Below are 11,707 nucleotides of genomic sequence, written 5' to 3'. Positions count from 1 at the left end.
AGAAAAAACACAAATTTTTCCAAGCTCACCTGATTGTCTAATTAATAAGCAGACTCCAACAATCCCACCCAAAGTGATTGCCAACAAGAAAACGTTTTCGCATAAAAAAGAAACCGCAGAAACTTCAAACAAAGTTAATGGCAGGCAATGCAACATTCATGAACCAGTTCAAAGGACAAACTTGACAGACCCTGTGGGATTTCAGAAGATGCAGTACACTGAGCAATGGGTTCAAAATTCCCACATGCAACATATGGACACTCCATCAGACAGCGAAACTCATGATGAAGGTTCCTTTGCTTCTGATAGAATAGGAATGGAGAAAAATGTGATTCAGAGGATAAATGCTGCAGAAGAGATCAGGATGTGTATGCAGAGTTATTCAAAGGACAATAATGAACTAAACAATGGGTTTAAGATTGCACTTCAGAATTTTGGGGAAAAGAAAACAACTATGGACACAACCCCAACTTTCTCAAAGAAAATTAAAGTTGTGCAAAACAAAACCATACAGGAACAGGCTAAAACTTTAAAAGAGAAAACAAATAAAGTTGAGTTACACTTCGCCTGCAAAGACACCCCTTCAACACCTGAAAAACATGAAGTTCCTTCAAAGTACGATCAAACCATTAAAGAGCACAATGATTCTGAGAACAAAGTTGTTTTGAGAGAAAAGAAAGCAAGGAGAGAGACAGAAGATGAGCGCCACCAGAGGCTCTCCGTCCACAAAGACGAGATCATGAGGGGCAACGTAAAAGCAGCCATGGAGATATTTGAAAACCTTATGAGACGAGAAGAGCTTAAGATCATTTTGTCAAAAGTTCAAGAAATAGAGGGGGAGACCTGTGAGGTGGATGTTAAATCTCTGAAGACTTTGTTTGAGAATGTGCCTGCTTGGATTACTAATCCAATAAAAAATATTAAATGCAGACATTTTCCAAGAGCTGGCACAGAGACAGAAGGCTTAAGAGATGATGTAGAGAGCATATCCTCGGTTGAGGCCGCATTTGAGGACCTAGAGAAAGCAAGCATGGACATCATCAATTTGAAAGAACAAACATTAGCTAAACTCTTGGACATAGAGGAGGCAATAAAAAAAGCTCTGTACTCTGTCTCAAATTTAAAGTCAGAGGCAGACATTGCAGGGTTGTCAGGTCTGTTTAGTGAATCCTTAAATGTTGATAATGTCTCTCCAAGTACTAAAAACATTAGGAAAATTAGCATTGTGTCCAGCAAAGCAAAACCTGTGCAACCTAAACAAGCACAGAGCAGTGATAACAGGGGTCTGCCCAAAGAAGCACCACATGTACATCAAGTTCAAATGGGAAAAACAAGCTCAAACATCCCCTCCTCTCCTTCATTTATTTCCATTCATTCTGCTGCAAGAAAACCCGTGGAGTCACCCACGTCACCACAGCCTCTCTCAGACAAATCAAAAGCAAATGACCAACCTAATGCAGTTAGCTCCATCACACAGTCCTCCCCTGAGAAAATCTCAGTCAGCCACGTTTGTAGCCCTCCAAGTCCTAGAAGGAAAGTCAGCGTTCTTGAAGTACAGCGAGTTCCTGAGGTTGCAAGTGGAATCATTGGCACTAAAACTGTCAGTGAGAAATATGAAGAGATAGATTGCTTTGGGAATACTTACTTTTCCTCCAAAAGATCTACATTTGTAACCAGGCAGTCAGAGACAGAATTATCTTCTTCATATGATGTAGTTTCCAATCCAGGCAGGTATGAAGGAATGACTTCACCTGTTTTGCAAAGGTCTGGCCAGACCTTCTCCTCAAATTCTCTGTGTAAAAGCAAAGACAGGAAAGTGTTTGTAACTTTCGGCCATCCCAACACAGAAAAACATTAGCCAAGCTGCCCATTCTTTTTGTAATAATATTTTGTCATTTTTATTAGCATATTTCTATTTAAAATACATATATTAGATTTATTGATCCTTTTTATGTGTAAAATAAATGGTTTTATTGTGGTGCTTTATTTAAGAGAAAGTTTTTTGTACTGTTGCAATTAAGTGTTAATGTTAAATATTTATGTTTGTTTCAAAAACTGTATATCATATAAAATAAAATACTTACAAAGCAGTATTTGTTATGATTTTCTTAACAGTTAGACTAAACTCTCTGTCTATTGTATCTTTAAAATGGCATTATATAACAATTCTGACTTTTTTCCGTAGGTAGATCTTCATCCTGTGTATTTCATACATAACTCATATTGCATGTATGTCTATATTGTTGTCATAGTTCCTGTCACCTGCTAAAGAGATGTGCTCTGCATGCCTGATGCCAGTTTACCCAATGGAGAAAATGGTGGCAGATAAACTAATTCTACATAATAACTGTTTCTGCTGCAAACACTGTAATAAAAAGCTAAGGTGAGAGAAATTTAGAAATCAGTTTCCAAGACATGGTTACAAAATAATCATTAGTGTAATACTGGAACCTGTGATTCATAATGAGAAATACATGTGCTATTAAAATATCTAATAAAATACAATCTATTTGATATACTTTATATTGGATATTTAATTGATTTTATCCAATCAAAAATGATAACACTTGATTCCCTGGGAATGTTTTCACAGTATATACTTTAACAATGAATATTCATGGGTGTACTATTATTTATTACAGCATTCACAATTACTCTGCTCTTTATGGAGAGTTCTACTGCACATACCATTACCAACAGTTGTTTAAGAAAAAGGGCAACTATGATGAGGGTTTTGGTCACAGACAACACAAAGACCTCTGGCTTGCTAAAACAGAGGAACCTAAACCTAAGTTCAGCTCAGCACGTAAAACAGAGCCTACATGTGTTGATGGTCCTCTGGGGTCATTTACAGGAGCTTCATCTCCACAGCAAAGACACAGAGATGCTCAATTCAAAAGTCCTGACTCCAAGAACAAGCTTACAGTTAGCTGGCCACCGGAAAGCAAGTGGACCAGACAACACCCAGTTTCACAAAGTACTTCCTTTGCTTCAAGAAGGACAACAGACTGGTCAAATGTAGACCATTCTTCAGCCAGAAGCTCCAGAAATGCTCTTGAAAAGAAAAGGTTTAATTCTGGGCTGGATGAAATGGACAAATCAGTTCAGCTGTCACCTCGGGGTTATGAGAAGACAAACACATACTTATCTCCCTACACAATTAAAGGTGAGGTTAAAACACCACATTCAGAGCCTGTTTATACACCTCATCCAGGAGGTTCAAAAACATTACAGAAGACTGCAGATACATCTGCCCAATCTGGAACACAAAGCAAAGCTTCAAAAGGAGGGACAGTGACAAGTAAAGACTTTAATTCTGTTACCTCAAGACCAGATTCTGTGAGAGAACCCAGTTTGGCTGAAGATGGGAGAGTTTATAGCCCAACGAAAATAAAAAAGTCTGTCCGGTTTGCTTCGAGTTTAAATACAGATGGGGAAAATAACACAGAGTTCAGCAACGAGGAAGTTGAAAGCTCTACTGGGGCCTTTGTTGAACCTGCAGTTGTCAATGGTGATGGTATGACAGCAAAGAGAGATATGACAACTTTAAAATCAGGAATAGAAATAGAGGAATCACCCGAGAAATGTTTAATTGATACAATGCACAACCTATATGGCAGTGATTCTGTCAAACATCCCAAAGCTTCGGGCGGACAAATGCAGGATCCTTTTCTTCAGACTACAGTAATAGAAGAAAACATCTCATCTGTACAAAGAAATTTAGATGATTCAACAAAGGCAGATGAGGCAATTATAAGCAAGATGAAAACAATTCCAAATCTCAAAGAACTGCAGGTAAAAGACATCACTGCATGTGGTACAGAAACATTCAAACCAAATAGTGAATTGTGTGATTTGGAGCATGTTGCAGAGATGATTAATGAGGATGTTACTGAGACTAAAGCCAATGTTACAACCTCCGAAGAGCAAGAAGCCATGGACATAATTAAAGATGAATCTAAAGACCTTGATATGTTGAATTTGCCTCCAAAATCTGATAAAAGCAACACAAAGGTTGGTGACAAAAAGGCCACGGATAAAGGGAATAAAGGGTCTTGGTCTAAAGGTAAAAGCCCTCTTTCCAAACTCTTCACATCTGGCCCAAATAAGAAAGAGAGTAAAAGTGAGCCAAAAACAGAAAGCAAAAGAACCGATATCAAACCAAGAAATTTACTGAGCAGACTCTTTTCGGCCACTGAAACAGAGTCAGAAATAAAGAAAACACCAGAAATCAAAACATGTGAGGAGTCAGAGAAAATCGTAGGGACAGAAGATGGAGTGAACACTGCATTGGTTCAGGATACTTTTTCTGTATCTCTTCCTCTGACAGAGACCACCTCTCAAAATAAACCTCAAGAGACCATTAAACCAACACAAAACTCACTAAGTGATGCTCCAGAAGAATTAAATCCAACCGAGAGCTGTCAAAATCCCATCTTATTGTCTAATAATGGCTCCGCTGATGAGACAGTGCCATCAATAGACTTTGATCAAACTGAACAACTCAAGCCTGCTTCTGGTGGTTTAGGGGAGATTGAAAGCAATGAGGCTCTTATTTCCTCACAAGAACACATTCATTTAGATCTCACCTCTCCAGACTCTTTAAAACCATCAGGTCTTGAGGAGAGCCTCAACTCCTTTTTGCCTCAGAATGAAGACACATCTGGTTTTCTTGATACATCTGATGCATTCACATCTCAAGTTACAAGCACTAGCACAGATGACATGGCTTTTTTAGATTCAAATACACTTGATTATACAAACAGTGGCACATTAACGGACATTGAGAATTTTGAAACACCATCAATTGATATAGGGAGCTCTTTTATTGAAGGACAGCCATTTGGAGAAAAAATACAAGGAGAAAGAGGAGATTCAATTCAAAACCCTTCTGTGAATTTGAATGAAGATACTCTAGATATTTTTGGTTCATCAGATTCAAACATTGAGGTAAACTCATTTGGAAACACCCTGACTGAAATCCACAAAAATGAAGCCAGTGTTTCCTCAGGAATGACTGATGATCCCTTTGGTATGGGCAATTTATCAGTACAAGAAATGGATATCTTTGGAGGAGACAATATGGTCACTGTCTCTGATCAAATGTCCACAAATAATTTATTTGATATTATGACAAACAGCAAGTCTCAAAGTCAAAACCCTTTTGAGGGAATTACAGATGGTCAACTGGGACCAAATGGAGTTTTTGACTTGATAAGTTCTGAAGATGACCCATCAACACAGAAAAGGTCTGAACCTGAACAGGGAATTCTAATTCAAAGTGAGGTTAATAATGTTTTCGAAAGTAAAGGCAATCCGTCAACCTCTAATGTGTTTGATCAAAACCTTTCCGGCCAAGAGCTAATTGAGTCATCTCAAACAGAGGCTTTTGATTTCTTCAGCTCTGAGCAAGATCCACCCAGAGCAGCATTCAGTCCTATAAGTGCCGATCCATTTCCAAATGACATCTTTGCAAGTGCTATTAACGGCCCAAGCACAAATACATTCAGTGTGGAAACAATGCAAATAACTGCAAACCCATTTGACGATTTCACCGGGTTAGAGAGTGATGGTGAGGCTGCAGAGACACAAGCAAGCAACTTATTTCCAGATGACATATTCTCATCTATTCCTGCCATGTCTTTAGAACCAGCACAGGACACTTCCACCCTGATAGATCCAACAAACACTGACACAAATGGTGTGCAGCCACAAAAGCTCGAAAATGATTGGATGTCTGACCTTTTGGGGTAGAGTCGTTGCCACCGTTCAGAAAAAATATACAAATATTTTAATTAAATAAGTTGATTTGATCAATCAAAATATTGATTTGCCTTTGCTGGACTATTCTGTATAATTCACAAACTTCATTACTAACATGTGATTGATTGATTGATTGATTGATTGATTAATTAATCAATGTGTATTTAAGTTAAAGTATTGTATGTGGTGTTACTTTTTTTATTTCTAAAATAATGAATGTGTATTAATTTTACGTGTCAATATCTAATGTGGGGTAACTTTAAAAGTTTTTAGATACAAAAAATTTTGAAGTATTTGACAATTACTGAATTGTGATTCTACAAAAGTTGTTCAGTTAAATCAGAATCAGATTACTTTTACTATATTAAGCAACCTGTTTTTCTATGACTATAGTTCTCTGACAGGGGGAAAAAGAAATTGATTTATTAGGCAAAGTTCACTACAATAATCCCTGTAGTCATCATATAATCCATATATATTTGTGCACAAAAAGTTAATGTTGATCATGAAACAATGTAATAACTGTGTTCTTCAAAGACTAACTGGTCATAATAAATAATAAAACAACAATTCACATGAGGTTTATTGCATATTGTTATTTTACAGTACATACAGTGCTAACAGAACACTACTTTTCATAATGCTGAATGGCAAATAAACTGCAGAAATTGTAATAAAAATCGAACTGTTATTTCTACATATCATTACATTTGTAAACAGAACAAAAGAAATTCCACCATCTTGCAAGAAGTTAAGAGGTTATAACTTGGTTGCTTGGATGTCTTCACAATCCCTAGTTGCAGGATTAGATAATTTTGGTCTCCTTTGGGGAAATAGAGTTGAAATAGTGTTGAAATAGTGTTATTTTTTCCCTTGGCAAAAACATAACAAAAACCTTAAAAGTATTTTAAAACAATATGTAACTTAATGTGTAACTTGGATTTTAAAGAGAAAATAAACAGATTTTAAGACATGTGAGAATTGCAAAAGCAGTTTAATCCGCAGAACTTCACTATATAAACTATTTTTACTAGTTGCATGAAAACTTCAATGTACATGTACCTCTTGCCCTCTGCCTCCTCTGTGGAATCAGGCAGCTCAGTTCTTCTGGTCTCGGGCAGCAGGAAGGCCATTATCCCACTTGCTAGTGCCAGGCTGCCAATCACCAAAGTAGGGATAGTGAAGTGGTAGATCTCCAGCAGGTTCACCACAGGAGACAACATACTTGCGGCTCGTGAAGCTGTGGAGCCCAGCCCCGTGGCCGTCTGACTGGAAATCAACAAGCTGATTATAATAAAACTGCATTAAAACAACACTCTCATTAATACCTGTAGAAAATGACACATGATCATGCCTACCGAATGGCGGTGGGGAACAGTTCTTGAAAATAAACGTTGCAAATACTGCCTGCTCCGTTCATGAGAAATCTTCCACATGTGGCAAGAGCAGCGATGGCGACGTAATTACCTTAAGTAGAGAATCACATGGTTAAGTGCTGATTCTTTGTATGCTATATAGAGTGTTACTATGGAAAACATTTTACTTTGTGGAACTGCAAGAGTCAGGAGACAGAGAACCCCTCCCACTATAAGGGCACCCATTAGAGACACCTTCCTTCCAGCTGCTTCCAATGACCACATGCAGAAGAAGTGGACAGGAATCTCAGAGAGGCCGAATATGAGTTGATTGAGAAAAATATCAAGGCCGAACTTCCCCACATTCAGAGAGAGGCTGTAGTACGCTAGATTTACAGCACACCTGAGTATCAACAGCAGAGGACCGTTCATGTTTAAATATTAATACAAGAAAACACATTTCAAGCAAAAAAAAGGTCAAAATATTAATTCCACAAGAATCGACTCACCAAGCGAAGGTAATGGTTAAGAAATATTTCCTGAGCACACGGGAAGCAAAAAGCATTTTTATACCTCCTTTTTCAATAGGTTTTTCTTTTAGGACCTAACACATCAAATGACAAAAAGATGTTATCCATATTGTGTTATTTAGGAGAGATGCTCTGTACTTTGGCTTGACATGTTCATTTGTAAAATATATCTCAACCTTCTCCAGTAATGAGTCAGGAACTGTACGTTTGTTGATCGCTGCTGCCTTCTGAATGAGTTCTTTCGCATCGGTAGTTTTTCCGCGGTGAAGAAGCCATCTGGCAGACTCTGGAATAAACCTAATTTGGTGTGCACATCTAATTATTTCATTCGCTCACAAATTCATCCAAATGTAAAGAAACATATACATGAACATATATACCATATGTAGACAACTACAAATCCAAGTGGGCCAGACATTATAAATTGATCCATCCTCCAGTCCCTGACAAAATACACAACGGCAAGAAACATGACCTGCCCCAAAGCGGCCAGGACTTGACTCAGGCATGCAGCATAGGATCTCTGAGCGACTCCAATCCACTCGGTGGCTACAGTGAGGATGAAAACATTGTGATAAACACATAAGCAATTAGGTAAACACGGCAATTCTGTGTTACAGTCGCATAGCCAATATATTCTTACACAAGACCCATCAACTGGTTTGTTGTTGACACATAAATAAAGTCTAAAAATGTTCTGTTTCTTCTAGAAAGAGCCATCGGATGTGTTACATTAATTATTCAGTCCGCTGATAGCTAACATAATGCAAAGGTTGAAAACATCAATATTGTCTCATACCGAGGATAATGCTGTTGATCCGAAATCCTCCGAGGGCAACACCAACAATGAACTGGGATGTGAGGTACACATAAAAGTTTGGAGAGAGACCAGTCACGACTGTGAAGATAAGCATGAGCACCATAGGTATCTGTGTAGCTCGCTTGCGACCAAACCTTGAGTTCAAAAAAGAAAGAGGGGGAAAAAAGCCACACAAAAAAATTCACTGAAAATGAACAATGACATCATGCATGAATGGAAATGTTAGCTGAAGGCCGAATATGTTATGCCACTTTATTTAGCATGTCTTTAGATGGCGTAGCTTCAGAAATGTATGCATCATATGATTTAATATATAAAAAAATTATACATTACACATTTTTATTGTATAAAATGTTTATATTTATTTGCACATTACATAATATTTACACACATTATTTTTTTACATATTTTAATATAATTAAGAAGACATAACACTTAATTTAACATAAAACATTAGAAATATATATATCTAGGCATATAAATCTAGGCAATTTAAAGTAAAAGTAAATTTAGGTAAATACTTTCTGAAGGCTGTAAACTTCATTTATATGAATTGCAAGTTTAATGTGGGGAGGGGGGACATCCAGGTATTACTTTATTTTACAGTGTATTTTATATAGCAATAATAAAAAATAATTTAGCTAAATTACAAGCAACTAACCTTAAACAGAATGCTATTTTAACCATAACACTACAATAAGTACACATTGTTAATTAAAATTACTCAGTACTTATTTGGGTAATAAGTCCTACACATTAACAAGGACACCTTAAAATTAAGTGTATCGATTCTGTATTTAATCTAAAGAGTTTGTCCAAATTATTAACTGTACATTTTTAACACTTACGATTCTGAAAAAGGCCCAAAAAGTACAGCTCCAACTAGTACTCCAGCGAAGAATATTGTCTGTGCTCCCCGAAAGATATTTGTATTTTCACAAACAAGATCAAACTGCAAAACACCACAAAAATATCAGGCTTTCTCCATGTAAACAGCATATTGTTTTCTAAATCAGTCATTTAAAAACATAGTAGTTAAATTACATTGTGGTGTGACCACAGTGAGCACATGAAGTTCATAACATCCATGTTTTCAAATATACGGGTGACAAAACCCAAGTTACTTACATCAGTAACAATGGTTGCATCATAAATAGTATCATTGTGCACCCATCCATCAGTGCAAGTGGTGGTTTCGTTTAGGCCATATTCCCGTATAGCAGACAGATCCCAATCCATAGGCACATACATCTGACAGGGATCGAAAGAGCCATCCGGGAGCCTAGGCAGGGTCAAGTTAAGCTGCTCTTCCTTCGTCAGATTGGGACCGACCCGAAGGATCCAGTCAGTGTTGCAATGGTGGTTCGTGTCTGCATGGTTGAAGACAAGGCTGGATAACTGAAAAGGCAAAATGAGGTTTGGAAAGCACAAAGCAAACAAGAGAAGCTTTTGGAAAAGCCCGAAGTCTCCTATAGATTCTAAAATCTCCCCAAAATCAGCCATGGTGGTCCAGAAGAGGAACAACCGAAGAAAGCTTAAGTAACAAGTTATAGTAGAAAAAGCTAATTAATGTTTAACTGCATAATCATGTGAGTGAATATATCACAGAAAGTCGTATATAGAGAGCAATGGTCATATTATTGATGTGAAAGTGTAACAGGTCAACATTCAAAGATGTTTTGACACTGTTGATGCGACAAATAGATGGACAGATTGTCAGACAGACATTGTATGTGTGTGTGTGTGTGTGTGTGTGTGTGTGTATATATATATACAGTACAGGTCCAAAGTTTGGAAACATTACTATTTTTAATGTTTTTGAAAGAAGTTTCTTCTGCTCATCAAGCCTGCATTTGTTTTATCAAAAATACAGATTTTTTTTTTAATATTGTGATATATTATTACAATTTAAAATAATTGGTTTTCAATTTATTATACTTTAAATTATCCTCTATTTCTGTGATGCAAAGTTGAATTTTCAGGATCATTACTCCAGTCTATCACATGATTCTTTAGATATCATTCTAATATGATGATTCATTATCAAAGTTGGAAACAGTTCTGCTGCTTAATATTTTTTCATAACCTGTGATACTTTTTTAGGTTACTTTGATGAATAAAAAAAGAAGCAAATGTTTTAAAAATAGAAATCGTTTGTAACAACAATATACACTATGGGTCAGTAATTTTTTTCTTTCTTTTTTTGAAATAAATCAATACTTTTATTCAGCAAGGATGTGTTAAATTGATAAAAAGTGATAGTAAAGAAGATTTATATTATTAGAAAATATATTTTTATTTTGAATAAATGCAGTTCTTTTTAACCTTTTAATCATCAAATATATTAGGCAGCAGAACTGTTTCCAACACTCATATAAATCAGAATTTTAGAATGATTTCTAAAGGATCATGTGATAGACTGGATGTCACATGTGACACTGAAGACTGGAGTAATGATGCTGAAAATTCAGCTTTGCATCACAGGAATAAATAATTGTTTTAAGTATATTCAAATAGAAAACTATTATTTTAAGTTGTAATAATATTTCACAATATTACTGTATTTTTTCTGTATTTTTGGTCAAATAAACGCAGCCTTGATACGCATTAGAGACTTCTTTCAAAAATATAAAAAAAACTTAATGTTTCCAAACTTTTGACTTGTACTGTATGTGTGTGTGTATATATATATATATGTATGTATGCATGTGTGTGTATATATATATATGCATGTGTGTGTGTGTGTGTGTGTATATATATATATATATATATATATATATATATATGTGTGTGTATGTGTATATATATATATATATATATATGTGTGTGTATGTGTATATATATATATATGTGTGTGTATGTGTATATATATATATATGTGTGTGTATGTGTATATATATATATATATATGCATATGTGTGTATATATATGCATGTATATGTATGTATATTTGTATGTGTGTATGTGTATATACATATATACACACACACAAGCTATATTCAGTAGATCAAGAATCGCTTTAGAATCAGATTGATTCCCAGAATATTCTCGCCCTGTGTGTGCACATACATAGACAGATAAGACAGATGGATATATAGTAAGACAGTGAAACACACCAAGTTAACATATTTGTGTCAAATCTTTTAACGTTTTCGAAACAGACCGAAGCCAACTTTAGTAGTACTTTGGTTCTAAAGTGAAAAAAAAAATGTGTGCTGACAGTATCTGTAATGTGTAAC

The 11,707-nt window shown here is 35.9% G+C and overlaps 2 protein-coding genes across 4 annotated transcripts; one reads left to right on the top strand and one right to left on the bottom strand.

The window, feature by feature from the left end:
- The first annotated feature begins 1,854 nt into the window (after positions 1–1,854).
- Positions 1,855–6,342, top strand: LOC309500788 (uncharacterized protein). Its single transcript, XM_082172520.1, has 2 exons — positions 1,855–2,383; positions 2,643–6,342. The coding sequence occupies exons 1-2, from the start codon at positions 2,274–2,276 to the stop codon at positions 5,752–5,754; spliced, it is 3,222 nt and encodes a 1,073-aa protein (XP_082028646.1). The 5' UTR covers positions 1,855–2,273; the 3' UTR covers positions 5,755–6,342.
- On the bottom strand, positions 6,329–11,192 carry slc22a13a (solute carrier family 22 member 13a). 3 transcript variants are annotated; one of them, XM_082172522.1, is made up of 10 exons: positions 9,597–11,178; positions 9,317–9,420; positions 8,448–8,602; positions 8,029–8,197; positions 7,825–7,945; positions 7,628–7,722; positions 7,307–7,521; positions 7,122–7,230; positions 6,826–7,032; positions 6,329–6,586 (listed from the first exon to the last, which is right to left on the bottom strand). In XM_082172522.1, the coding sequence occupies exons 1-10, from the start codon at positions 9,969–9,971 to the stop codon at positions 6,523–6,525; spliced, it is 1,614 nt and encodes a 537-aa protein (XP_082028648.1). In that variant the 5' UTR covers positions 9,972–11,178; the 3' UTR covers positions 6,329–6,522. The 3 variants fall into 3 exon arrangements, with proteins under 3 accessions (XP_082028648.1, XP_082028647.1, XP_082028649.1); XM_082172521.1 differs by having other exon boundaries at positions 6,329–7,032; positions 9,597–11,183; XM_082172523.1 differs by lacking the exon at positions 6,329–6,586 and having other exon boundaries at positions 6,835–7,028; positions 9,597–11,192.
- Between the last annotated feature and the right edge of the window lie 515 nt (positions 11,193–11,707).

This window comes from Leuciscus leuciscus (genome assembly GCF_965113295.1).
Source record: "Leuciscus leuciscus genome assembly, chromosome: 6".
NCBI classification, from domain to species: Eukaryota; Metazoa; Chordata; class Actinopteri; order Cypriniformes; family Leuciscidae; genus Leuciscus; species Leuciscus leuciscus.
Note: the sequence above shows the minus strand (reverse complement) of the source record. Positions and strands in the feature narration are given on the sequence as shown.

Coding starts and splice junctions, on each gene's coding strand:
- LOC309500788 (XM_082172520.1), top strand. CDS start 2,274: ATGTGCTCTGCATGCCTGATGCCAGTTTACCCAATGGAGAAAATGGTG. Junction 2,384..2,642: donor CACTGTAATAAAAAGCTAAG/GTGAGAGAAATT, acceptor TATTTATTACAG/CATTCACAATTACTCTGCTC.
- slc22a13a (XM_082172521.1), bottom strand. CDS start 9,971: ATGGCTGATTTTGGGGAGATTTTAGAATCTATAGGAGACTTCGGGCTT. Junction 7,231..7,306: donor GACTCTTGCAGTTCCACAAA/GTAAAATGTTTT, acceptor TCTCTACTTAAG/GTAATTACGTCGCCATCGCT. Junction 7,033..7,121: donor CTGTTCCCCACCGCCATTCG/GTAGGCATGATC, acceptor GTTGATTTCCAG/TCAGACGGCCACGGGGCTGG.